The sequence below is a fragment of the Lissotriton vulgaris genome, chromosome 7 (genome assembly GCF_964263255.1).
Source record: "Lissotriton vulgaris chromosome 7, aLisVul1.2, whole genome shotgun sequence".
Classification (NCBI taxonomy): domain Eukaryota; kingdom Metazoa; phylum Chordata; class Amphibia; order Caudata; family Salamandridae; genus Lissotriton; species Lissotriton vulgaris.
Window position 1 is genome coordinate 1,205,109,797 of NC_141695.1, and position 27,983 is coordinate 1,205,137,779.

The 27,983-nt window shown below is 48.2% G+C and overlaps 1 protein-coding gene across 6 annotated transcripts in view; it reads right to left on the reverse strand.

Moving 5' to 3' along the window:
- LOC147703187 (uncharacterized) overlaps positions 1–27,983 on the reverse strand; it is a 901,849-nt gene that overhangs the window by 580,267 nt on the left and 293,599 nt on the right. For all 6 annotated transcript variants that reach the window (XM_086931719.1, XM_086931718.1, XM_086931717.1 and 3 more), the window contains exons 5-6: positions 27,321–27,407; positions 6,117–6,179 (exon numbers count right to left, since the gene is read on the reverse strand). In XM_086931719.1, the coding sequence (XP_086787845.1) occupies positions 6,117–6,179; positions 27,321–27,407 (150 nt within the window). The remainder of the gene's footprint in view (positions 1–6,116; positions 6,180–27,320; positions 27,408–27,983) is intronic.

Below are 27,983 nucleotides of genomic sequence, written 5' to 3' on the forward strand. Positions count from 1 at the left end.
CTAGTCACGTACCCACTCCTTTCTTTAGGATAAAGGCAGGAGCGGGGACCCTTCCAAATTAGATCTTTGAATCAAGAACTACTTTCTACGAAAGGACATTCAAGACTCTTCTCAAGATTTCTCCCTTGTGGCTAAGGAGTAGTCACCCTGCATCCGCAGGCACCATCTAAGAACTCTGCGGTTTGCTGCACGTCCTTCCTCAGGAATCAGACTGCCCAGCTCGACGAGAACCGGCTTCCCTTGCACCTCTGACCTCTACCCACATCGTCAGCTCAGCTGAGATCTGTGGGTGCGACGAGACCTCGAGGGACCGGCCATCATCAAAACCTGCACGCTTTCTTAAACCAGCACGACCGCCGAGGGATCCTCTGGTGAGTGCTCTGGGGTCCGAGAAGCCCCGACCCTGAGCAGCTCCAGCACCAAAGTACAGCCTCCCAGCATCTCCACGATCTGCGTGGGGCCCTTCTGCTTTTGCCGCTCAGCACGTTGTCTGGTCTCTAGCCGAAGGCTTGTGACCTTCTTGACGACATCCGACAACCAACGCTGCTGGTCTGGTTGCTCCAGACTGGCCTTTGCTCCCTTCTGCGAGAGGAGCACCCCGGACCCTCCTGGTCCACTCAAGACGCCATTTTAGGCCCACCACGTGGCCCTGAAATTCGCCAAGGCTTGTTGCCCCAATCCTGGGCCCAGCGACGCCGACAGCATCAATCTTCGGGGGACAGCTCGCACCTCCATCCTGGTCGCCGACAACGCCTCCTGGTCCGTGAGACTGTAGCGCCTAGCGTCGCCCACTCACCTAGTCGAGGTGATGATCATCCGGTGCCCTCCTGGTACCCTCTGACTACTGGCTAGTAGTACGAACTTGGTCCCCTCTGCTTTCAGGTGTCATCCATCTCCGATCCAGGCTTGGATCTCTACGAACTATTTCCACTGGTCGCCGGCCAGCAACTCCTTCCTTCCGGCTCCTGGCTCGTCAGCGAAGACTCCCGACGTCTGTAAAGACTTGTGCAGCCGCAGCCCTTGGGGCTAGGTAACTTCGGCATTTCGGTGCCCGCATAGCCTCCTTATTTAAGGGTCCCGAGTCCCTCGCTTCCGACTTGCCTTATCGGGTCCGCCCGAGACCACTAACCTTTCCGTGCCCTCGGGCACTTGTATTGATTGTGCACTTGAAGTATTTTCCTAAGAGTTTTGTTCTGTGCGTAGTACCCTGTCCTCATAAGGAGTACAGGGCTGTTGTGATTCTAATAAATATACTGTTTATTTTCATAACACTTGTGCGGTGTCCTTTCACTTGGTGTTCAAGGGGTATGTGATGGTATAACAGCTGGCTTAACACGCCCTCTAGAGTTTAGCCTGAAGACTGCTCGTATCCACGCTACTAGGATAGCTGGTCTAAGGTTGACTTACAACCAAATCACCATAAGGGTCGTTTGGACCTATGCATAGTGGTCACTAGAATAGTGAACACTGCATATCGGGCCAACTTCTCACAAATGGCATACATTTAGGGGAGGTATCTGTACTCCTCAGACTACAGATCAGTTTTCAGATAATAAATAGCAAATATATGTTCGCTGATAAACCTACAATGTACATCAGAAATGTTCCCAGCCTTTGTACTCACTGTCATATGATGGAATCTACTAACTCATGATGATGTAATTCTGTAAATGTAATTATTGCAAGTCATATCTTCAATAATAACTGTTTAAAAAATAATAATTCTGGGGGTGAGAATCAGAGCACGCACTGGATCTTTAAAGATATCAGCATGTCTCATCATACCTTTAAGAAAAGGCAGAGTGTGGTGAGCCCTTTGTGTGCTACTGAGAGTTTCAACTACGAAATCTTCCTCTAGAGATTCCTTGTGTAATTATACCCCATGATATTCCACAGCTCTAGCAAGTATTTCTAAATATCCTACACAGTCTTCAGGAGGGGAAGGCTCTGCAGGGAAAAGATCTGGGTCGTTATCTGTAGGTGAATGTGAGAAAGTGCCATCTTTCTGCATGGTATGCCCCCACTTTTTGCTGAATTTCTGATTTACTTTAACTGAGTGTGCCCTGGGCTCCTGCCAATCAGGTGCCCAGGGCATGTGTTCCTTCCCTAAACCTGTATTGAAACCTAAACCGAATTGGCATCTCTGGCCACATGTCAGCCCATGGTAAATGGTACCGTAGGTACCCAGGGCACTGACCAGATAAGGCCCCTAAGGGCTGCAGCACTTATTGTGCCACCCTCAGAGGCCCTGTGACCCGACACACACACACACTGCCTTTGCAAGCCCAGTCACCCCTCTAGCTGGGTGCCCTATGCCAGTGCTGTGGGTACAGGTGCATGAGCCCTATATGCCTACCATACCCAGGTCCATTCCTGGGCCCTATAGGTGCAGTGCTGCCATTAAGAGTATATGGTGCTGGGAGTTCGTCCTCACAAACTCCACAGCACGATGATGGCTACACTGAAGACTGAAGTTTGGTATCAAACTTCTCAGGACATTAAATCCACACTGTTGCCGGTGTGGGATTTAATTTAAAGTGCACGACAGAGGGCAACTTAAAGTTGCCCCCTGAAACTTACCCACCACCAGCGTCCTGGCTGAGAGGCTGCTTAGGCTGCCACCCAGCAGAAATGTTGCTGGACCCCTGGGTAGAGAGCCATCCGACCCTGTGCGCCTGCAATAATGCACATCCTGGGCGAGGAGCTAGGCCTCTTCCCCCAGGATGGGCAGAGGATGTTTAAAAGGCATGCCGCCTTTGTGAGCTTCTCCAGGCCACTTGCTGTACTCAGCAACTGGCCCCCACCGGTTCTGACCCCCACTCTGGCGGGAAGACAGGCGGAAAAACCTAAGTGAGGAAAGGGTGTACCAGCCTCTGCCAACCCCACCCCTCAGGTGGGGGAGGAGAGGTAAAGCACAACTCCGGGCTCTCACCATCTTGAAGATGGGGAGCCCTACCAATCAGGGCTAAGATCCTGCCCACCTCCCACTGGAGAGTGGCAGGATAGGGAGTGTACTCACCCCAGGAAAGGGACCCATTGGTCCCTGACCTCACCCCACCTATAACGCCCCTAAATGTAATATTTAGGGGCACCCTGAACCTTCCTTCCTTAGATCCTGAATCCGGAACTACAAAGACGAACAAGAAGATAGAAGACCAGCCGTGCAGCTGCTAACAAGAGGACAACACCAACTGACTTGGCCCCAGCCCTACCGGCCTGTCGACCCTCGAACCTGCTCCTGTTAAACCCCGGCGTCTCCTGTGGTCAGCAACCTCGAAAACCCCGGAGGACCGGAGTGTCTTGCTCATCCAATGACTGGGACTCCCACGAGCAGTGGTTCTGCTCAAAGATCTACAAACCCTGGTGGGAGCCAGGAACCGCGAATCCAGCACACTGTCCACTCAGGCACAGGCCAAGCTCGGCGGGTGCAAAGACCACGAGTACGTCCCACCCTACGACTGACCCAGAATTCAGCACCCAAGGACCCTCCGACGCTCCTGACTATGCCTGCAGAATCACAACCAGGGACCCCTCGAACCACAAGCAGCAGAGGGTAAAGTTTCCCAACACCAAAAGACACCTCGGCACCTGGCGCCCCACGGCCCTCTGTGCCAAACTCCTGGGTGTCTACCAATCCTACAGCTTCACAACTTACCCTCTCGAACTGGTGGTCGGACCTGAAGAATCTCCGTCCCCGAGCCTGCAGCCTTTGTTCATCTAGCAACTTTCCCATTGAAATACATTGGGCGCCCGAAGGCCTAAAAGCACCCTGCACCCCGCCGCCTAACTGCCACTGGAAGTGCAGCAACTGTTCTATTCTACTTCCTCACTTGCCCTGTTCATGTGACCTAGAGCTCCGCTCCCACAGCCGCGTAGTCTGCCTGCTAGCAGCCACCAACCAAAGGCCCCCTACCCGCCATGGGCTAACTTTAAGATCTCTGCAACCGACTGCCCATGTGCCGCTGAGGGTGTAACTACTGTACCTACCTGAACCTGGGAGACCCTGGAGTCTAAACACAGAACCATAACTCTGCCAGTCGAGTACTTAACTGAAAACCGATAACCTACATTTTCTCCATAGGGTAACATTCTGTCCATCACCTGTTTTGTTTGCAATACCGCCATAAGTGCGCCGGGGATGCTCAGACGTGGGTCCCGGGCACTCCACACCACTGGAGTCAAGCTAGCCGGGCTGATGAGAGGTGTTACCTCGAAACCAGTCCGGTCCTCGGATGCTTGATTCCGTTCTGGGAAGGACATTGCTTTTGTAGTTCGGACTGGACTGTTCCCATGGGGCACAGGGTCAGAGCTGATTTGCATATCGCCATTGTCTAACCCAGGGTGGTGTGGAGTGCAAAAAAACGATGGATTTGGGCCCAGATCCTTGGACTGGGGTGAATGTGTGACATTGATCCACATTCTGTCCATCACCTGTTTTGTTTGCAGTTTTAGGTTTCGGCACTGATGACTTCGAAGTCGGTGTAGAATTGCTTTTCGGCGCAGTTTTGGTGCCTAAGGAGGCTTAATTTTCTGTGTCAAAGATTTAGTCTTTGAAGCAGTTTTCAGCTTTGAGCCTGCAGGTTTCAGCTCGATGCCAGACTGTGGCTGACTATTCCAACCCGGAAAGCTTAGTGCTGTGTTTCAAGGCAGAGCTGGAGGGTGGAGCTTCTGAAATATCTTCAGTGCCAACCTTGGCCCGAAGGCAAGGGTGGGTCTGGAGCCTTTTGTTTCGGCTGAATTGGAGTTTGGGTCAAGGGGTGTTCGGTACTCACAGTACGTGGACCTTGTGGTAAGTCTTCTACCATCTCGGAGTCCGATTCCGGAATGGAGACAAGTTCCCTTGTTCTTCCTCGGCCCCTTGTGCGTCGAATTAGTGCTCTGATTCTTCACCGAAGAGGTCTGATGTGTATTCGACGTTTTGACTCTGCATCTTGCGACGTCGAGCCAGACAATCCCGAAGCGTTTTCTTCCATCTGAACGATCTTCATGCGTCGCAGTCCTGTTAGTTGTGCTCAGGAGACAAGCACAAGTTGCACACTTTCTGCGAGTTGGTGCTCGGGTACTTGGCGTGGTATCGATGGCGAAGCGGGCCGCTGCCAGTTGAGCCTGCCTTCTCGAAGATCCTCGATCGAAATAGGTTTTCCTCATATCACATACCAATCCCATACCACTGGGATTTTGACACACAACACTACATATATTTTAAATTCACTGGTTCTGACGAATGCCTGATATAACATTTCACATAGGCTGAAACATGTTGACCTACCTCACGCTTGGATAATATTGAAATTTAAATTTGGTCCGTTATCCTATATATAAATATTTTTTATCCCTGTCCAATTGGCGAAACAAATATATTCTTTTCTTGACTCAATTGGCCTTTTTATCTTTCACTTAACATTCACAAAAACCAGCTCCGCAGTAATCTGGTGTTGCAGCACACCAGGGTGGCACTCGGCCACTCCTGGTGGGGCCCGATGATGAAGCATGTCACCGACCAGGTCAGTGAGTGAGGGCTTTCAAACAAACCTATTGAGGTTTTTCACAAGCAACTAAGACTATGTGCTAGACTACTTGTTTGTTTAATTTTGAAGTCATCCTTAGTAGTGACGCTCCTACGTTGTTCTTTTGCATCTTAATCCGGGGGGGGGGGGAACAGGAGCGTTCCTGGTCTCCCTTCCTCTCTTGTTGTTACGAGTACTATTGTTGCTAACAGCCAAAGGCCAGTATGCATCCAGAGCTACCTCTGACCCAGACACACCCAGTACTGCCAGGTAAACCAAGATCAGCAAATTGCTATAGCAGTCAACCTTCCTCACCAAACCTAACCAGAAGGACAGCAAACAGAGGAACTGTCACTAAAATAAAAAGACATCAAGCATCTAGAGTTGTCCCAGACACGAATGACCAATATTCAGACAAGCTCCTCACTATGGCAATAAAAGCTGGCAACCATAGGTGAGTCCCACTAAAAGGATAGCAGACAGCCAGCGCTTTGCCACACAGCATGTCGACCAGATACCTTTTACTGCTCTGCTCACTGGAGGAAGAGGGGGGTGGCATAACAAGAACACAACTGAGAATATGCACAGAACATGTAGAGGACAGCATACCTGTGCTTGCTCTTCTTAGAGCTTTTCTTCTTCTCTTTGCGAGATGATGAGCTGCTTTCAGATCTAAAGAGCAAAAGTAGACGAGAGTCAAAAACTATTAGGAACTGGTATTGCGATTAAATCCAAAATTTCAAGAACCCAGCCAGGTCGAGGATTGCTCTGTTTGAGAAAGTTACTTTTGATCCTTGTTCTCCACTATGAGTATTCCTCCTTAAAGTCAGAAGGACTGCACTATGTCACCTATTGGCAGGATAACTAAACACATAAAAAGAACATTTTAAATACAGATATGTATGCGAACATTAAAAACAAACTATTTTGCCTTCTCATTTCACTCAACTTATTTTTTGCAAGGAAAGTCTAACGTAAAACGACGAGCAAGTAGCATTAAAGAAAACAGACCACTAACATAAGGTACACAAAATGTTTTAAAGACCCGCAATGCAGTGGACCAACAGCATCAGTATTTTCTTATCTAACAGCAGTATGGCTCTAATTTGCTTTCTCTGAAGTTTAGTAATAGCCCCATCTTCGTGGTTATAGGTAGGTCATTTAGGAATTTCATGAAGATAACCTTGGTGGAGAATTAGGATTTTAAGGCCGTACATTTTAATCCCTCCAAGAACCTTCATAAACACTCAAACACTTAGGTAGAAAATCAGCTAGGAGCGAATGTGTGAGAAAAATAAGAACAAGCATTTGCAATGCAATAGGTCTCCCAGTAATTAAGTTTGAGCTTTTGGCATTGCTAAATATTGAAACACTAATTGCAACAAAAGTCAATAAATTGTAGGCCAAAAAAAAGTGTATTTATTTTTGTAGCAATGGTGGCATGCTGCACTTTAGATGAATATGTTTAAAAGTAAAGTGTATCATACTGCGATTGCTGCAATAGTTAATTGGGGATGCGTTAACAATTGTTGCGTGTGGTGTTGCGTGTGGTTGTGTGTTGTGCGTGTAGTGTGTGTAGTGTGTGTGTGGGTGTGTGTGTGGGTGTGTGTAGTGTGTGTAGTGTGTGTGTGTGTGGGTGTGTGTGTGTAGTGTGTGTGGGTGTGTCTGTCATGTCAGACATGGACCTCTTCCCAAAGAGGGATCTATAAAATGCACCCGACATGAATGAAGCCCGCTGCGCCTCATTTATATCCAGAACTTGCAGCATCGTAGACAAGAATTATTATGTCTACTTACTCAGCCTGCAGCCCAGGAAAGTGAAATATTCTACAGGTGTTATCCCCAGCAGCATGTCTTCCAGTGCTGGCACTAACTAGGAGCTAGATTCGCAGTCGTGATCTTCATTAGACATCTGAGTTTTACAGGCAGTTGTTATGGAAACAGAGCATGGTAATAGATGGGCTGTGACTGTTAGGAGTCTTATTTCAGCTTCTGGCTAGCAATCTACCTGGTAGTAAACAGCCAACAATAAGCAAATATAAATGCTACATGTTGGCGTTGCACCGCTATGCAATTTACAGCGGTGGCTCACAGTTTTCAGTTTTACTGATTGTTATGCCTAAATACAAGCACACAACATTTTGATGAAAAAGCTGACATTAAGTCTTTTGATGACTCAATACTGTAAATATTTATTGCTGTGTGAAGAGCTGTGCAGAATGAGCTGGAGGAGATAAAAGAAGCAGACTATATTTCCGAACGAGGCTCATATTGCTATAGAAGTGTTTGTTTGCAATGCAATGCTAAACCTCGCAGGCATCCAAGGATGCAGTAACAGTCATCAGTTAAATAAACGTGGAAATATACTAACTGCAGATGCAGGTCAACCCACAAAATAAACAGAGTATCAATTACAAATAGAATTAAGCCTACCCAATCAATTGTGAGCGGAGTGCTCATAACATTAACATTAAACTATTGTTCCAGGAAGCAGTCAGATATTCCATGCCACTATTCACCACACACGTATGCCTTGATTAAAGCAAAAAAAAAAAAAAAGGAAAAAATATTTGTCCTTTTTATCCTAATGCCATTGATGCTAAGTTTCGGCAGCTAACTCAAAGTAAATTTACAGGTCCCAGATTAACATCTATATATCCTGGGGAGTAAAAGAAATCCAAGTAGGTTCAATGAGAAAATAAACTAAGGATCGGAGATAAGGGAGTAAATTAACTGTGGAGAGATGGGGCGCCCACAAGCACTTAGATATTTGAACTTTTTTATTTTAATCTGGAGAGTGATTTATGATCACTTTTAGGTTGTCTGTAATCCCAAAATAGATGTAGAATACTTTCTTCTCCTAGTAAGCGTCCTACCTTCTTCCCTAAGTACATGATGACTACAGGATATCAAAAAAGTTTGGAATATATGGCTAAAGCGCAATGATGCCAAATGCACTCCCTGCTGCAAGCAGAGCCAATCTCGTGCCCACTCTTCAGCTCGTGTTGTCTAGTAGCTCTTGCCCAAGAAATGAAATCCCTGTGTACATTGGGCAGAGTTAAAGAGAAAGATGATGGTACAACGGACACATTTTGTGACAATGCACGTCTTTTCCAAATTGAAGTAGAACATGCCAAAATATGACTGTCTCAACGTGTAGATTTGTTCTGCAGTGAACAGCACACCATCCCTTCTTTGCAGGCATTAATTCCACTTTTAAATCTGCTACCATGCCACTCCAACCATTTTTGGGGAAAACTAAATGTAATCAGTATGCCACATTTTGCCTCGCTTCTTTCTCAGTTGCATTTTGTCCGGTCTTTTTTTCCACTTACTGATAAAACGTTTCTGAAAGCACAGCTGCTCGCATGTGCCCCACGTGTTGTATTTTAATCAAGTTTTAGAATATATATGTTTGTGGACTCTCTTCCTCCTCACTTTTCGTTCTAGTATCTGTTGGATATGGTTGTCTACTGTTGGCCCTGGAAGACAGGCACACTTGCAAGTGTGGGACAGAAAGGTTGGTGTCCTCACCTTTGTACATTACTGCTACACACCACTTGTTTAATTTGAAGTCTAGTAATGGAGTGAGGAGTTGGAACCACTAACACTATAGTGAACATTGGGCAGATGTACTGCAAATTTCAACCTCAATACAATGTTAAAATGAAGCGCACCTGCATTTCTCTTCTCATTGGATAGGTCCAGTCCTACAAAAGAGAGTAACAAGCATTGGCTGCGCGTCCGCTAAAGCGACGACGACACACGCTCTGTGGTGGTGGTGGGGGGGGAGCTCAGCCTCACCGGAAGACAGGCAAGGTCGCCTGTGACGGGGGCGGGGCTGCGTCCGGACGGGAAGAGAAGGCAGGCAGAGTGAAAGCGTCTCGCGGCCCGGGGCTCCTGTGAGCGGTGGAGAGCCCCGGGGCCACCAGAAGGAGGTTGCGCATGCCAGGTGCCTGCCGCCTGCGGAGAGCGGAGACCCCCGAGAATCGCCAGGTAAGTGCTCGTGTGTGTATGTATGTGTGCGACGGGGGGGGGGGGGGGGGGGGGGGGGTGCTCGGTGCACTTGTGTGCGTGTGCATGCGTGGGGGGGTGTCTATGTATGTGCGTGCATGGGCGATCGTGTGTGCGTCTGTGTGTGCATGCGTGGGTCTTGGGGTCTTGGAGCTTTCCAGGAGAGGAGACAGGAGCTGGCCACAGCGAGCGCGTGGCCCGTTCAATTCCCTGCGCGTGGCCAACTCCTGTCCACTCTCCTGGGAAGCACAGTCGCTCACAATAGGTCTCTGGCGAGACCGCGCTTCGCGCCGTTAACGCCGGAGACATAAAAAACTAGGAGAGAGAACTGCTGTTACTCACCAGGGTTTGCAGGCTCACAGTCTAGCTTTCACACCAAGACGAGCTGGCTCAGGTGTTTTGTGCATTGGCCTCCACTAGAGGGCTGGCACCAAAGAAGATAAAAAACAAAATTGATGGAATGCAGAACAAATCAAAACATTCACCCCCAGTCAAAAGATCTGGGTTAAATCCATCATTCTTTTGCTCACCATGCTACCCCAGTGCCTGGTAGTTCGGGCTGGACTGTTCCCATTGGGTGCAGGGTCAAGACTGATTTGCATGTGGCTGGGTTCAAACTGGAATGGCATGGTGAGCAAAAAAACTATGGATTTAGGCACAGATCTCTGTACTGGGGTAAATGTATGACATTGTTCTGCATTCTGTCCATCAATAGTTCTTTTTGCATTTGGCACCAAAAAAGGTGGCATAACATAGGAAATGGATTAAGACTGAATTTGTTTGACCCCTTCACTAGAAACAAAAGGAATGAGTAGAAGACTCCCTCCCACCCACCCAAAACTTTGAGGATAGGCAAATAGTTGTGCAAATTTAGCCTTTGCTGTCTTATATGGTAGTCATCGGCCAGGAATAATGTGCAGAATACATATACTGCTAGTCTAGAAGACATCCATGAGTCCATTCATAACTTGGAAACACTCATAAATACATGTCGTACACATGATGAAGGCAAAGGACCCCAGTTACAGGGACGAGTCTGTCGGAGGTTCTCCAACGCCCCGAAACAAAATAAGAGTAAGAGACAAGGCATAAAGAACAGTGTGTCCAACTAGAACATTGATATTACCAGACAGTAACAATACATCCAGGTATGAGGGGGCAATAGCCACTGCACTCAGTGGTGGAAAATGATTAGTTACTTACCTGTAATCCTAGTTCTCATCCAGGGGTATACTCAAAGTCGTAAACTATGACACATATATGCAGCCTAAAACATTTCCACAATGGCCAAAGTGCTGAAATTTCAAGAGTGTGTATAGTAGTACCTACACTCTACCAACCCCTAAGGAAGAAAGAGCAGTAAACATTTGTCATACAACAATGCTTTTTTGCCATAGAGAAACCTGTAATTGCAGGCATTTGCCAGTAGGCTGCAGTAGAGTGTAAAGAAATAAAGAAAAACTGACACCTTGCCTTCAAGGCATTAGAGTAGGCGTACAGTGCCTTTAAGACCTGCTGGAGACCCCTTGCACCCATGATGCACCATAGGTGGCAGTTAGGTCAGTTTATTCCGGCTCCTCCTGAGAGGATCCTGGAGCTTGAGCTGTTCAGTTATGTGACTAAAACGGATTTTGAAGAGATTTCAGAAAATTCAACGTTTTCGGTTTTCTAAAGGTTTCTGCTGCTGGTTTTGTGGACTTCCATGAATTTTTTCCTGTCAGAATGCCAGACTTATTCAGGAAATGTCCTTCCTGTGACAAGAAGAGGACACTGGCAGATTCACACTCAGTGTGTATTGTGTGTCTCCCATCCTCAGACAATCCTGACCAGTGCCACCATTGTCAGAAGTTCTCCAGGCGGTCCCTGCGCGACAGGGAACGCATACAACTCCATGCACTGCTGGAAAAGGACAAGAGTCATCAGGGTGGTGGCCATGGAGGCCCCAGGACATCATCTTCCAGCAAACATCAAAAGCGGTGACATTCCACCTCTCCTGACCCTAGAAAGAGGAAGGGGACAAGAGATTCACAGTCTTAGTCGCAGTTGAAAAGGCCCAGATACTCTTCAGGAACACCATCTCGACCTCGAGAGTCTCCGCCGCATGCAAGTAAGTCGGCGTCAAGGCACCACATTTCGGGCTCGAAGGCTGTGGGTGCTGAGAGATTTAAGTCTCTGTCGAGTGTTCCGTAGATGTCGAGACACTCTCCGCTGCCCTCGAGGGGGTCAGAGTCAAGAGTCGCGACGGCCAACATCTCGCCACATGTGGGTGTGTCAGTCGTCGAGAGGGTCGTCGAGGTCCCACCACTCGTCAGTTTGCGTGCAGAATGCGCTCTTGGGGGAACTGTTAAGGTGCGTTTTGCTTTTTGATAACATATTTGAATGCACTTAACGATCCATCTGGCTAAACCGGATTTTGAAATTGGGTTGCCTTTGTGTTGTGCTGAAAAGGCAACAAACAATTCTTTAGTTTTTCTAAAATCCTTAGTTCTGTCAATGTAGTAAAGAAGAGCTCTTTTGACATCTAGTGTATGTAGTGCTCTTTCAGGTACTGACTGTGGATTTGGAAAGAACACTGGCAGTTCGTTTCTCTGATTGATATGAAAGTGGGATACCACCTTTGGCATGAATTTAAGGTTTGTTCTAAGCACCTCCCTATTTGCATGTATCTGGATAAATGTCTCTTGAATAGTTAGAGCTTGCAGCTCGCTAACTCTTCTAAGCGAAGTAATCGCTACCAGATAAGCCACCTTCCATGTTAGAAATTGTAATTCATATGAATGTAACGGCTCAAATGGTGGTCCCATCAGTCTGGTTAAAACAATGTTTAGGTTCCAGACTGGTGAAGGTGGGTGTTTTGGAGGAATGATTCGTTTGAGTCCCTTCATGAATGCTTTATTTGCTGGCACTCGAAACAGCGAAAGATGCTGTCTGTTTTGAAGATAAGCAGCTATGGCAGCTAAGTGTACTCGTATAGATGAATAAGCTAAATTGCAACGATGTAAGTGCAAAAGATATCAAATGATGTTTTGTGCTGAAGCATCTAATGGGTTTTTGTCATTATTACAATAAATGACAAAACGATTCCACTTTGAAGCGTAACATGCTCTGGTAGCAGGTTTTCTTGCCTCTTTGATAATATGCATGCAGTCTGGAGGTAAGTTTAGGTACCCAAACACTAGGACTTCAGGAGCCAGATTGCAAGGTTCAGCTGTTGCAGATCTGGGTGCTGTATGTCTCCATGGCTCTGCGTTAGAAGAGCGATTGTTAGATGCAGTCTTTGATGAGGCACCACGGAGAGTTCTAGAAATGTTGTGTACCACTGTTGCCTCGCCCATGTTGGAGCAACTAGGATTAGTGTCATTGGATGTTGGCGTACTTTGCGTGCCACCAGCGGTATTAGTGGTGCTGGGGCAAAAGCGTACGCTAATTTGCCTGACCAGTTCATCCATATCGCATTCCCCTGTGACTGTGGATGTGGGAACCTGGCGGCAAAGTACTGGCATTTTGCTTTTTCATTTGTGGCGAACAGGTCTAGGTCTGGTTGTCCCCACTGTTGGAAGTATGGTTGTAGCACTTTGGGATGAATCTCCCACTCGTGCATCGGTTGGCTGTGTCTGCTGAGCAGATCCGCTATTTGATTGTCCTTGCCTGGGAGGTGTTCCGCCATGAGAAAAAAATTTCTTTGAATGGCCCACTTCCACATGCTTTGAGATAGGTGTGATAGTTGTGGAGTGTGTTCCTCCCTGCTTCTGTATGTAATACATTGCGGTCATGTTGTCCATCCGGAATAACAGCCTTGTTGCACAAATGTATTTTGAATGCTTTCAGTGCCAGAAAAACTGCCATCAGTTGTAGTAAGTTGATGTGCATTTTCTTTTGTTGTGTTGTCCATAGGCCTTACACTGTGTACTGAAGGACATGGGCTTCCCATCCTAACAGGGATGCGTCCGCCGTCATGACTATCTGTGGTACGGGTTCTTTGAACAGTCGACCTTTGAAAAGGTTTTGTGGATTCCACCAATGTAGAGAGTTGTATGCACGACTGGTTACCAACACTAGGTCTTTCAATTGTCCTTGAGCCTGGTTCCATTGTTGGGCTAGGCACTGTTGTAGCAGACGCATGTGTAGTAGTGCGTGAGGGACTATGGATATGCACGAAGCCGGCATGCCTATGAGTTGCATAAACACTCGTGTAGAGAGCGAGTGTTGTGGCTTGAACTTTTGGATGAGCAGTTGCATACTGTTGATCCTTGATGTGCTAGGGTATGCTTTTGCTGCTAGAGTATCTACTGTTGCTCCCAGGTACTGCTGTACATGGGACGGCTGTAGGTGAGATTTTGGGTATTTCAGCGAGAAGCCTAGACTGTGTAGGAGATGAATGGTGCGAGACATGTGGCTGGCACATTGCTGGGCCGACTTTGCTTGTATTAGCCAGTCGTCCAGGTACGGGTAGACATGAATATGCTGTCTTCTTAGATGTGCAGCTACTGTCGCTAGGCATTTTGTGAACACCCGTGGGGCTGTTGTCACACCAAAAGGAAGGGCTTTGAATTGGTAGTGTTGACCTTGTATTGTGAATCTGAGATACTTCCTGTGAGCCGGGTGTATAGGTATATGGAAGTATGCATCTTTGAGGTCTAAAGTTGCGAGGAATCTCCTTGCTGCAGCAGTGGCAAGACCTGTTGTAGAGTGAGCATATGGAAATGCTCTGATAGAATGTATTGATTTAGGGGCCTGAGGTCCAATATTGGTCTGAGAGACCAGTCTTTTTTGGGGATTAGGAAGCATAGAGTATACCCCTGTACCCTGATGTTGTATAGGTACTGGTTCTATAATTCCTTTTTGCAGCATACTGATAACCTCTTGCTGCAATAGGTTGAGATGTTCTGTGGACATAGAACGGTGTACGGGTGGTATGGAGATGAGCTCTAGGCAATAGCCATTTTGGATAATTTGTATTACCCACCTGTCCGTGGTGATGTTTTGCCAGGCAGGTAGGAACTGCTGTAGTCTTCCCCCGACCGGTGTTGTATGGTCTGGGGGTAGCGACAAGAAGTCACTGCTTGGTGTTGGTAGAAGATCTGGTGGTATTACCTCCTCTCCCTCTGCCCTTGTTGCTATTGCCTCGGTAACCACCTCTATTATTGTTTTTGTTGTAGGTGGTTTGCGTGTTCCCCTTGTAGTTTGAGCTGTGCTGTGACAAGGTACCTCTTGCAGTTCCTCTGTAATTGGAGCGACGAAAGGAGCCCCAATGTTGTTGGGATTGCAAGGCTCCCATCGACTTAGCAGTCTGTGTCTTTCTTCATTTTGTCCAGAATGTTATCTACAGCTGCACCAAACCAGAAATCTGGATTTACTGGCTGATTTAATATAGTGGACTGAACTTCATGTTTGAAACCTGAGATGAGAAGCCACGCATGTCTTCTGAGCATGACACTGGTGTTAATTGACCTGGCAGCTGTGTCTGCAACGTCTAAGGCACATTTAATGGAGGCATTAGTTATTAACTTTCCCTCCTGTACTAGTTCCTCAGCCTGTTCCTTGTAAGGTTCAGGTAAAAGCTGGAGGAGTGTCTCTAAGGTGTCAGTGTGCCCGGTCGTACCTAGCTAGCAGGGCTTGCGTATTTGCAATACGCCATGTGTTTGCTGCTTGGGCAGCTGCCCTTTTGCTTGAAGCCTCAAGAATTTTCGACTCTTTGTCTGGAGGAGGAGCTTCTCCTGTTTGAGAGTTTGCACATTTACGTGCATTGGATACAACCAATGAATCTAGAGGCAGTTGCCCCTTAATATATGTGGGGGTCTAATGGTGCTGGCCTGTATTTTTTCTCTATTCTAGGGTTAATAACCCTTGCCCTAGTGGTTTCCTTAAATATGTCTCCTGCATATTTAAGTAGCCCTTTTAACATAGGTAATGTTTTTACAGACCTTTCTGATGTAGCAAAAGTGTCAAAAAGGAAATCCTCCTCAATGGGGTCTGCATGCATCTCTACATTGTGATGGAGGGATGCTCTGTCTATTAGTGCATTAAATGCAGCCGTATCCTCTGTAGGGGAAGGCTTAGTAGGGTATGCAGGTGTATCTGGAATGGGTGTAGAGCTATAAGGGTCCACTGAGTCCGCCCATGGTTGTGGCTGGGTGTCTGGGTCAGGGTCTACTGGGTAAATGTAATACTCATTCTCTTCATCAATCACCTCTTCCTCTGAGTGGGTGGGTGAATCTGTGTATTGGTTAGGCATAGCTGGATGGATAGGCTCAAATAGAAGAAATGCGTTACTTACCTGTAACAGCAGTTATCCAGTATTGGTGTCTTTCATAGATTCACATGCCTGAATCATTCCCCGTCGCCGAGACGGGAGCCTCCGGTACATAAAAAAGTAATGTCCTAAGGACATACATAGAGAATATAGGCCGAAGGGCCTCCCCTTTTGGGGCCTTTCCACGTCCTTATGTAAAAGGACCGAACTCTCATCGTTAGCCAATCAGCTCCGACCTCCCTCTAGAACCTTCCCGGGAGGAGCCTCCGTCCCTCAGATTTTCGTACGCACCCAGCTAGGGTGTCGCAATGTAGACATAGAGGTACGTGAGTCCTTACCGGGGAGGCGGGAGGGTTGCATGTGAATCTATGAAAGACACCAATACTGGATAACTGCTGTTACAGGTAAGTAACGCATTTCTTATCCAGTATTTGGGTGTCTTTCATAGATTCACATGCCTGAATCAGAGTAGCCAGCAGTTATACATGCCTAGTGGTAAAGCACATTCTCACATCAAGCAGGCCTGCATAAATTACAGACAACATGAGAGAAACATGGTAATATACAGCCCTGCATATAGCAGAAAAAACCCATGAAGAATGTGCATACCTGGATGGCGGGACGAGGTAAGGCTCACCTTATTGGAAGAGATGGCGCAGCACCGCTTGTCCCACTGCAGCGTCCTTCTGCAGTTCGATGTCCAGGCAGTAGTGCTTGGAAAAGGTATGCGGGGACTTCCATGTCGCCGCTCGGCAGATGTCCAGGATCGTCACTCCAGCGAAGAGCGCCGCTGACGTTGACATCGCTCTGGTCGAGTGGGCAGCCACTCGGTCTGTCAAAGGCCGTCCGGCCAGATCATGGCAGAAACCAATTGCTGAAGAAATCCAGCGTGAGATGCTCTGTTTTGTCAAGGGCAACCCCATGTGCGGGTTGCTGTAGGCCACAAAGAGTTAAGACTTCCTGACGTCTTTGGTCCTGTCCAAGTAGAATTTGAGACACCTTTTAAGGTCCAAGGAATGCAGTGCCCTTTCTGCTGCTGTGGAAGGGTCCGCAAAGAACGACTTGAGGACAATTGGTTCGTTCAGATGAAAGTCTGACGGCACTTTAGGAATGAATTTAGGGTTGGGCCTGAGTACCACTCGGTCGTGCCTGAATTGGAGATACGGTTCCTGAATGGACAGCGCCTGAAGTTCGCTGACCCGTCTGGCTGACGTCAGGGCTAGCAGGAGAGCCGTTTTCCAGGAAAGATGCTTGAGCGAGGCCCGGTGTATGGGCTCGAATGGGTGTTGCATGAGTTGGTTGAGCACCAAGTTCAACTGCCAGGTTGGAGGGACTTTCCGAGGCCTCGGAAAGGATCTGTAGAGCCCCTTCAGAAATTGTTTTACCAGTCGACTGGACCAGAGGGAGGGTCCCGATGGGGTCCTGGTGAACCTAGAAATCGCAGCCAGATGAACCTTAATGGAGGCGTGAGCCAGCCCCGATTGAGCCAGGTGTAGGAGGTACGGTAGCAGCTGTACCGGGGTGACCCGGAGAGGGTGTAAGTCGTGTTCCGAACACCACAAGCAGAACCTCTTCCACTTCAGCGAGTAGGTCTTGGTCGTGCTGCCCGCCCTCGCTTTGGCCAGTACTGCCCTGCAGTCCTGCGGTATATCTAGGTCTCCGAACTCACGGTGCTCAGGAGCCAGGCCGATAAGTTGAGCGAACGGAGGTTCGGGTGGTGTACTTGGCCTCCGGACATTGTCAAGAGGTTCGGGTGTTGTCGCAGGTGAATCGGGGGCCTGATGGACAGGCGAAGTAGATCCGAAAACCAATGTTGTCTCGGCCAGTACGGAGCAATCAGTATCAGCGTGCACGGTTCCGTCCTCATCTTCCGGAGGAGCCTCGGTATCATCGGGAACGGAGGAAAAGCGTACGCAAACACGCTGGACCAGCCGATGGAAAAAGCATTTCCCAGCGACCCCCGTTGGGGATGCCAGCTTGCGTAGCTTCGGCATTTGGCGTTCCCTGCCGTCGCGAAGAGATCGATCCTCGGGGTGCCCCATTGTGAGAAGACGTGGGCCACCGTGTCGCCGTTGAGCTCCCATTCGTGGGAGAGAGAGGTCTGCATGCTGAGGGCGTCCGCGATAGTGTTGTCCTTCCCTGGAACGTACTCCGCTTTGAGGGAGAGGCCGTGCGCCACCAACCAGTTCCAGATTTTTTGCGATTCTCGTGAGAGAGAGAGAGATCGCGTTCCCCCTTGTTTGTTCAGGTAGTGCATCGTCGTGGTGTTGTCTGTTTTGACGAGCACAGGGGAAGTGCCGATACGTGGCAGGAAGGCCTGTAGAGCCAGATACACTGCTCTCAGTTCCAGGAGGTTGATGTGTAGTTGTTTCTCCTGGGCGTCCCATTTGCCGCTGACTCGAAGGTCCAACAGTACTGCGCCCCAGCCTTCCAGTGAGGCATCGGTCGTGATGACCAGTGGTGCCGGCGGCAGGAGGAACTGCAAGCCGGCCGTCAGGTGTGTCTTGTTTCTCCACCACAGAAGGGCCTTTATGATGGCCGGTGTGATTGTGATAATGTCGTCGAATGAGCCGGAACACTGTTTCCATTGTCTCGCCAACGCCTCCTGCAGGGGGCGCATGCGGAGCCTGCAGTGCGGTACAAGGAGAATGCATGAAGACATCATCCCTAGCAAGGAGGTGAACGTCCGGACCTTGATGCGAGGCTTCTTGGCCACCGCCGCGGCCAGAGACAGTATTTTGCTGATCCTGTCCTCTGAGGGGAACGCCTTCGTGCGCTTCGTGTCCAGGGTCGCCCCTAGGAAGGTGATCCTCGTCGACGGAGTAGTGCATGATTTTTTGAGGTTGATCGTCAGACCCAGCTGTTGGAAGAGAGCGCTGCAGGCGTTGAAGGAAGCCAGCGCGTCCACCGGGGAAGGAGCCTTCACTAGCCAGTCGTCCAGGTAGGGGAACACCTGGTGACCCCTTTGTCGCAGGAAGGCTGCCACTGGCGCCAAGCACTTCGTGAAGATACGTGGGGCAGATTTGAGGCCAAACGGCAAGACCTTGAACTGGTAATGCCTGCCTGCTATTTCGAACCGTAGGTATTTCCTGTGCCTGACTAGGATGGGGATATGGTAGTAGGCGTCCTGTAAGTCCAGGGAGACCATCGAGTCTCCTCTCTCCAGTGCTCCTAGGATCTCCTGGATTGTGACCATCCGGAAGGATTGACTCCTCAGGAAGACGTTGAGCGCCCGGAGGTCTAAGATCGGCCTCCACTTGTCCCCTTTCTGTTGGACCAGGAAGAAGTGGGAATAAAAACCCTTCCCCTTCTGGGACTCCGGGACTTTTTCGATGGCTCCTTTGACCAACATGGCGGAGACTTCCTGGAGAAGGAGGTGCAGGTGTTTGTGAGCACGCTTCAGCGGAGGGGTGTTGGGAGGGGTGTTGACCAGTTCGAGGGAATGTCCAAATTGAATTATTTGTAGTACCCACCGATCCGTAGTGATTTTTTGCCAATTGTGGAGGAAGTGGCTCAGTTTTCCCCCAATTCGAAAGGATTGAGACGGTGGTGGGACTGGCTGGAGTAAATGGTCACTGGCGGCCGCCAGTGCCCTTCTTGGCGGATTTGCCTCTGAAGGACGATCTCCCATAGGATGACTGTCGGGACTGTTGCTTCTGCTGGGGCTGGTTCCTGTTGCCGTAGGAATAGGACGACCGGTTTTGGTAGGAACCTCTGTAGGAGTACTGACCTCTGGAGCGGCCCCCTCGAAAGGATTGGTTCCGGGACTGGAGGGAGCCCAGAGCCCTCGCCGTGTCGGTGTCTTTTTTGATGGCCTGGAGTGCCTCGTCTATCTTCTCCCCAAAGAGGAATTGACCATCGAACGGCATATCCAGCACCTTAGATTGGACCTCCTGCCGAAAAGACGTCGCTTTCAGCCAGCCCTGGCGGCGGAGCACGGCAGCCCCGGCCAACTGGCGGAATCCCGTCATGGCTGCGTCGATGGCGCAGTCGATAATTTCTGCCGCGGAGTTTTGTCCTTCCGCTAGAAGAGCTTTCACCTCGTCCTGGACCGTGGCCGGCAGGCCTTGCAGATAGGGAGCTATGTCTTCCCATAGCTGGCGGTTGTAGCGGCCAAGGAGGGCGATTGAATTTGCCACCTTGATGGACATGGCGGATGTGGTGGAGAACCTCTTGCCTATGGTGTCCAGCTTCCTTCCTTCCTTGTCCGGGGGTGCGGACAGCGGCGAGGAGGGGTTGCGGGATTGTTTTTGGGCCGCCTGAGTGACAACCGAGTCCGTTTTGGGGTGGCCTGTCAGGCAGGCAGGTGCGGAGTTCGGGGCCTTATATTTTTTATCTAGGCGCGGAACCACCGCAGGCACCGAAGCAGGCGTGAGCATCAGCTTCTTGCCCTGTTCCCATAGAAAGTCTATAAGAGGAATAGACTTGGCCGATTTCTGGGTGTGCTCCTTGAAATCATGGAGGAAGCATTCCGTTTCCGCGGATTCCACTGCCATGTGAAACCTCCTTGCAGCTCTGTCCACCAGCTTGTGGAAACCTCCCACGTCCGCCGCTTCAGAGTGGCGCGGTCGCGGGGATGCCGGGGTAGACGAATGGTGTGATGACGCAGCATCGGCATCGTCGTCTCTGTGGTCCGAGGCGACGTCTTGCACCTCGCCTTCCTCTAAGTCCGTCTCATCCTCCTCGCTTTCCGATGAGTCCTCCGCCTGGGTTTGCGGTCGGAGTTGGCTCCGAGGACGGGCCTGGGGAGCGGAAGGGTGCGAGGCTGATGGTTGCGCTTGGGTGACCGGTACCTGGGCACCGCTGTCGGCGTCCGGGAACCGTTGTTTATAATCCTGCACCAGGGATTTCAAATCGTTGACCAGAGACAGTGGCAAACAGATCATCGGGGTGTTCCCCGTGTCGACGTTCAGGGAGCTGCCTTGATACATAACTCCGTCCCGGATCTCGTGGACGTCCTGGTGTTCTTCGTGAACCTCCTGTTCTTCGTCTGACTCCTCACTCTGGAGTGTTTCCTGTTCTTGCTCGGGTGCCAACTCCACTGTTGGGCGAACCGAGGGCGTCGGAATCGAGTGAATAGAGACTTCGACCAATCTCGATTCTTTCCAAGATGGCGCCTGGGTCTCTTCCGACGACGTGCGTGAAGATGGCGCCCCCGCCATGTGTGTTGGTGATTTGGGCACCTCCGTCAGGGTCAATGGCATCAAATTTTGCGGGGATAAGGGTGTCGCCGCCTTACTGATGGTAGGGCCTTGGACTTGAGATATCTTTGTCGAAGTTGTGGTTTTTGAACTTGACTTCGACGTTTTAGGAGACGAACTTGACTTCGACGTCTTAGGTGACGAGCCTTCGGTATGAGGTGTTTTCGGCGAAGGCGTACCTGTAGATTTAGACCTCTTAGGTGACGAAGAGGCCGCCTTCGTATTGGATGAAGGTTTCAGAGGAATGGTCGAGGAGACCGGTGCGCCTGAGGACGCAGTGGTGGTCGTCGTGGCCGTCGCGGAGGGCGATGAGGCCGTGGTGGTCGACACAGTGGTCGTGACTGAGGTGGTCCGCTTAGTAGATGGAGCGGGCTTCTTGAACCTCTGGCCATCCTTAACAGACACGGAGGAGGTGGTGGAGCGTGCCTCCGAAGGCTTCCTGTGCGCCTTCTTGGGAGGAGTGTCTGTCTCTCCAGGGGACTGCACCCTGGGTCTCTTCTTGGAGACTTTGGAGGTCGCGGAGACACTACCCTCGGAAGATTCCAGAGTGTCTCGGACCTTAAGCCTGTCGAGCCATTCGCGAAGGCGAGTTTCCCTTTCCTTAACCGTCTTCTTTGGGAAGGCTCTACACACCCTACACTTGTCAGTGACGTGGTCAGGGTACAGGCAATATAAGCACAGGTCGTGCTTGTCCTCCGCTTGAATCCGCTGCTTGCCGCAGGAGGAACAGGCCCTTAGGAGGGCTTTCTTCTGTGAGTCCGCCATGGACGAAGCTTTCCTATTAGATTCCGACATGTAGTCGATGATAGGATAAAAATCCTTTTCGTACAAAGTGAACTTCGGCGAAGTTTGACTTCGAATTTTGGAAAACCTGAAGAGCTCAGGTTGGAGACTCCCTAGCACAACGTGCGGTAGAAAATCTGAGGGACGGAGGCTCCTCCCGGGAAGGTTCTAGAGGGAGGTCGGAGCTGATTGGCTAACGATGAGAGTTCGGTCCTTTTACATAAGGACGTGGAAAGGCCCCAAAAGGGGAGGCCCTTCGGCCTATATTCTCTATGTATGTCCTTAGGACATTACTTTTTTATGTACCGGAGGCTCCCGTCTCGGCGACGGGGAATGATTCAGGCATGTGAATCTATGAAAGACACCCAAATACTGGATAATAGGGGAAGTAGCACAGTCCCTTTTCTTTTTTAGTGGGATAGTTTAGGAGTCTTTACTGGATACTGGCCTGACTTTCCTTTTGTAGAGAGTAACTTTGCCAGTATTAGGGTCAATATAGAGTTTTGACTGTTCTTCTGCTGAGGGGTCTGGGTAGAAGATCTCTTCAGCAGTTTTTGTCTTTAATTGTTTTGGTCAGACACTGCTCTTTGGGTCGACCAGTCTTGACGTTACAAGAGTTTTTTGCGTTTTGTCAAGGGGAGTTGGAAGTCCAAATTTAATTGGTCCCAAAGGTTTCGGCAGTCCAACCGTGTTTTTGGCTGTGCTTGTTTCTTTGGAGCTGATGTTTTGATCAGTTCGACGTTTCTAGTCTGCTCGATCGACTCCTTTTGAACTTGAGGCGTCTTCGAAAGCTGTTTTGGAACGATGCCTTGACTTTTCGGATCGATGCCCCTCTTTGGATTGATTGGCTTCGGCACGACAGTTTTAGATGGAACTACTTTTGGCTTGTTGACTGTTTCAGTTCGACGACCCTTTTGGGATCGAGGCCTTCTCGAAGTACCCCTTTTGTTTTATTTGCAGTCGGAGCAGATTTTATCAGGTCGACGGCCTTTGGTTTCGGAGTTTGTATAGGCACGTTGGCTTTCGGCTCGGCAGACCTTTCTGTTCGACTCAGAGGGGTCTACGTAGTTCGTTCCGAAGACTGTATTGTCTATCAGTTTTGGTTTTGGTTCCGGTTCCACTGTTTTTGGTTTCGATACCAATTTTTGATGATGTTTATGAGATGGCTCTTTTTGAATATTTTTAGCCGAGCTGGAGTGCTGGGCTATAGAATCGGTATCGAGATCTTGGCTAAGGCCTTCCGGCGATGCCGCGACCTGAGCCTTTGGAACCGACGTAATGTTTTTGTGGGGCGGTGTACTCACGATTCGCCCCGCTTAGTCACTGGAGTCGTCCTCAACAACTCCAATTCCTTGATCGTCATCTCCTACCTCGACGATGTCTTCTTCGTCGTCGACGTAGTAATTGGATTCATGCTCTGAGTCTTGATCGGACTGTCCCTCCGATTCTTCGGCAAGTTCTTCCTCATAGAAGATATTTTCTGGCTCCGGTGCCGATTGCTGCATTATTAACCTAGCAGCCCTTCGATTCAGAATCGTCCTTTTGGATCGAACCGGAGCACAGGCTAGGCACTCGTCTTCGTTATGATCTGGGGATAGACATCTGTTGCATACAGGGTGTTTGTCTGTATGTGGGAATTTAGCGTTACATTGAGGGCATCTTTTAAAAGGAGTCAGTTCCATCCACGACCAGTCCACGTGGCGTCGAGAAGGCCCTGCGGCCCGATTCGACGTCCGGAGCTGGATAACTCTAAACAAAGTTTCTCTAGACCAATCGAAACAATAGCGACGAACTCTAAGGCCTTTCGGCCTTTTAGAATTACTTTTTTAGATTCCGAACTTCGAGTAAAGGAAAGTACATCCAAACCCAATGGCGGAAAAAGACAATCTGAGGATGGAGAGGATGCCCATGCGCACTGTAGTCCGAGGGAGGAGCCACATATCTCGTGATACTTCAAAGACTCTTCCAGGACAACAATATGCAATCATCCGGGCCCAACACTAGGCGGCGATCTATGCACAGCTATGAATTCAGCAGCCCACATGCCTCGAACCAGAAGCTACCGTCGACGTTAGACGGAAAAACCATAATTGACGATGTTGTCGTTGAAGCCGCTGCTTTAGTCGTCTGAACCAGTCGACTGGAGTCGTCTCATCGTCAGTGGACCAGTCGGTGAGAGCTGAATCATCGTCTACGGCGGTAGCGTCGACAGCAAGTACCCTGTCAACGAGGTAGGTGTCGACGAGAACTGGGTAGTCGTTGGTATTGTCGACAGCGACGAAGCAGGCAATGATATAGTCGACGGAGCAATCGTCGACAATGGGATGTTCTACGTCAGCAAAGAGGAAGCACTCACCATCTGAGGAGACTGTCGTCGACAGTGGTTTTTTCGACATCGGCTCGATCCTGGCACACACTGAATGAGTTTTTGCTGCTTTAAGGCAATTTTCACAGAAATATTTCCTTTTTCACCAGATTTCACCTCTGAAGAGATTGAAAGCTTCTCTTTTCTAGAGGAAGAGTGACCATTCTGAGAGTGAGGCTTCTTCAAGGTCTTACTCTGTCTCTCAGGGGGATCATCAGATCGATCCCTCTTCTTGGTTAGAGGGGTGGACACCTGAGGACTAACACTGCCATCATCTCCTGAAACATTAGATGTAGCCTTCAACTTCTCCAGCCAAACCAGCAGTCTTCCTTCTCTGTCTTTCAAAGTCTTGAAAGGAAAAGTTCTACAAATCCTGCAGTCTTTAACCTGGAGTGCTAGATAAAGACAGTAAATACATTCCTTGTGGGGATCTTGAAAATTTAGTCTCTTCTTCCCACATGAAGAACAAGGCAAAAATGTATTTTTATTAGAAAAATCAGACATGGCTACTCACAAAGTTCAACCAAAGGTGAAGAAAACTGTGCAGAGCTCAGGGAGATTTCCAGTCCCACAACGTGTGGTAGAAAATCTGAGGGTTTGCCTCTCTGTGGAGTGTTCTAAGAGGGTGCTGCAGCCTGTTTGGCTATGTTCCAAATTTGGTTCTTTTTACAAAAGGACTAAGGCTAATGTAGTGACTTTGTTGTCCATAGTAGCCTATTGTATAATGTTTTTTATGACTATTATGTATATGTTTTATTATACCGCGAGACTTTCACCTAGTCGGCAGGGATGATTCTAAGCATGTGAATCTATGAAAGATACCCCAATACTGGATACGTTCAAATGGGGGAAACCCTACTCCCTCCTGAGGCACTTGCATGTAACTGAAGAAGGCATGGCAAGAGGACGTCTCATCTCCTTTTGAGTTTTTCAGGAAGCCCCATCATTGTGCCTTTCAATGTCTTGTTAAACCTTTCAACAAGACCAATGGTTTGTGGGTGGTAAGATGTAGTGAAATTGTAGTTCACTCCACATATCTCACATGTGATTCAGGTATGTAAACAAAGTTGGTACCCCTGTCTGAAACCACCTCCTTAGGAAACCCTACCCTGGTGAAGACACCAATGAGGTCCTAGGCAACTGCAGGAGCTGTAGTAATCCTAAGCGGAATTGCTTCAGGATACCGGTTAGCATGATCCATTACTACCAGCATGAATGTGTTTCCTGAGGCTGTGGGTGATTCCAATGGACCCACTATGTCTACGTCAATCCTTTCACAGGGAACCCCAACCACTGGTAGTGGAACTTTTGGGTGTCCACCTGTTTTGCCACTGGATTGACAGGGTGACATAGGCGAAGACAAACAACTCCACTTTCGGGGATATGTGGGGTCAGTAGAAATGGTTGACAAATCTTTGCAGATTAATGGTGGAAAGGCCATGTCTAACTCATTTTGATTTGACTTCTAACTAGTTTATTGGTAATTATTGTAAATTTGTGTTTTGGATTATCTTCACTCTGACATCTTCCCACTTTTTTCACCTCATCTATTGCACGCATCAGCACCACGGTTTGCACGCCCCTTCCTTTGGATCAACCTCCTAACTATTACTAAGCATGGTAACGTACCTATCTGTTTAATAGGCGTCTGAATAAAAACAGGTATCTTCTCTTAAAGTCAATAGGTTCCAATGTTCTTTATGCCCGGTGCACATTTAAGGAAGTTTTTTGCATTTGATACCTTTTGCTGATTGTGTGCATGCTTGAATTGGATTTCAAATCACAAATATTTTTCAGCTTTATTGCATGATCAGACTAGGACCAACTGTTTTCTGTGCCACTTGATACCTAGGTCCACAGACGTAATTTGGGTTACCCCATTATGTTATAATGGCCCATGGCATCAAAGCAGTTCTGGGCAGAATATGTTTGGTGTACTGAAGCTGCATCTTGCGGTGTTGTTCTGAGTCGTTGGCGTCAGTGCCATACTGTCTTTTTTGCACCTGAATGCCTAGCAAGCCAAACTCCTCGTTCTCGGAAGAAAAGTAGATTACCTAGACAACCATGGTTAGACAAATGAAACTTTTCTTAGCAGGACAAGGTTTTCTGAAAAAGCTGCATCAATCCTGCTCAAAGCAGATCCATAAGCATTTACTGCTCTAGTATGGAGTTCTTCCATTGTTGGACCTGAATTCTCGACTAGCAGAGATCCCCAAGATACCTGCCCGTGATCTGGCACTGAAACGTCCTAATCAGATGCCAGGAAAAAAGAAAAAAAACAACCTAAAGATGTTTTACAGCTGGTGATTTGTAGGCTAAGGAAGGAATCATGATATACTTTTTTTAAAAACTGCTTGCAAATGTCATCATCAAATGCTAAATAGCAGGAGTGAGCAGAACATGTGTATCCACAGCCACACAGAGAAAATGCAGATAACAGCTCAGCAGCATATACAAGCATGCTCCCTAAGCAATTTAATTGACTAGTAATCAGGATCGTTAGTTGGGGGAATGCAAATGACTGCAGATCACACCACAGCCTGTAATAAAATGGGAGAGGACTGAACCAAAGAAGATGACTACCTCACACTTTCTGTCCAAGTTCCACTGGCATCTCCATTCAGCAGACAGGCAATGTCATACGAGAAAATCTGTTCCATTAATGAAGCAGAGGACTGCATTACATAGGGTGGACACAGAACTATAGCAGTTACCTAGACAGATATTAATAGGACATGATCCTGGTGCACCAGATGGTGTAGAGACAGCAATGCACACAATTAAGGGCATCGCTGGAGTTGAAATGGTCAACAAAACAATGAATCTTTTGTGTGAAACGTCAATAGGCAAATTTAGAAGAAAAATGTGGTATTTTTTGTGTTATGCCCTACAAGGAATAGACAATGAAACTACAAAATATACTAAGACAAAAAAACAAAAATGCACCTACACAAAACTTAAATCAGAAAAGAGTAAGCATACCAAATTATACACTATTCTGACTTCCCAGATAATCACATAGGCTATGTAAAATTGTGCATTTTCACCCCCAAAAAAATAAATTATTTTTGTTAACACTGAATTCCCAGCTAGGTGAAGAGAAATAATTCAAGCACGAGTATCCTGAATACAGACAAGGTAAAAAATACAGGAAAGTTGGAGTGATCACTCATCAGAATCCTACTCCATTTACTTACCGGCCTCTGTCTTTCTTCTTTTTCTTTTTCTTCTGTTTGGCAGGCGCTGGAGAAGGTGAACGCGAACTGGCAGACTCTTTTACCATACTGCAAGAGACAGATTGCATCAGCATTACCGCAGAGGTGCTTAGGAAAATCATGCTTCTACAATGTTGGTTCCAGTGTCTGCATTCATACTTGTAACTGCTCACTGTGTATTTCAAGAAATGTCTGCTTAGTTACATATGTTAAACAAGCATTAGCAATGCCAGTGGGTCTGGCTTTAAAGAAATATTGGAAGGTAACGGGAAGCATTGCAAGTAAATTGCATAGCAATGGATATCTATTTGTGTGGAAGCAAAGAACTGTAGAATAATACTGGTGAACGTTAGGTCATGCAACATTTTCATTGTCAAGGCAGCCATAAAAATTCATGTAAGTTAGTGACTGCCGTCGTTCCATCTGTGCTGCTGATAGAGAAAAACACCCTAAATTATCTATGTATATTGAATGTTCTGTGTGTTCCCCTGAAAGTTCAAGCTCAGGCAAATAGATAAAGAACACTATCATGTCAGCTGTGAGGTCAGAAAGCACTTATTTGTGGAAGTAGACATCTTTACCATCAAAATGTATTCCTAGTTCCTAATCTGTGGGTAAATACAAAGCCCTTCTCCTGGTGATTCT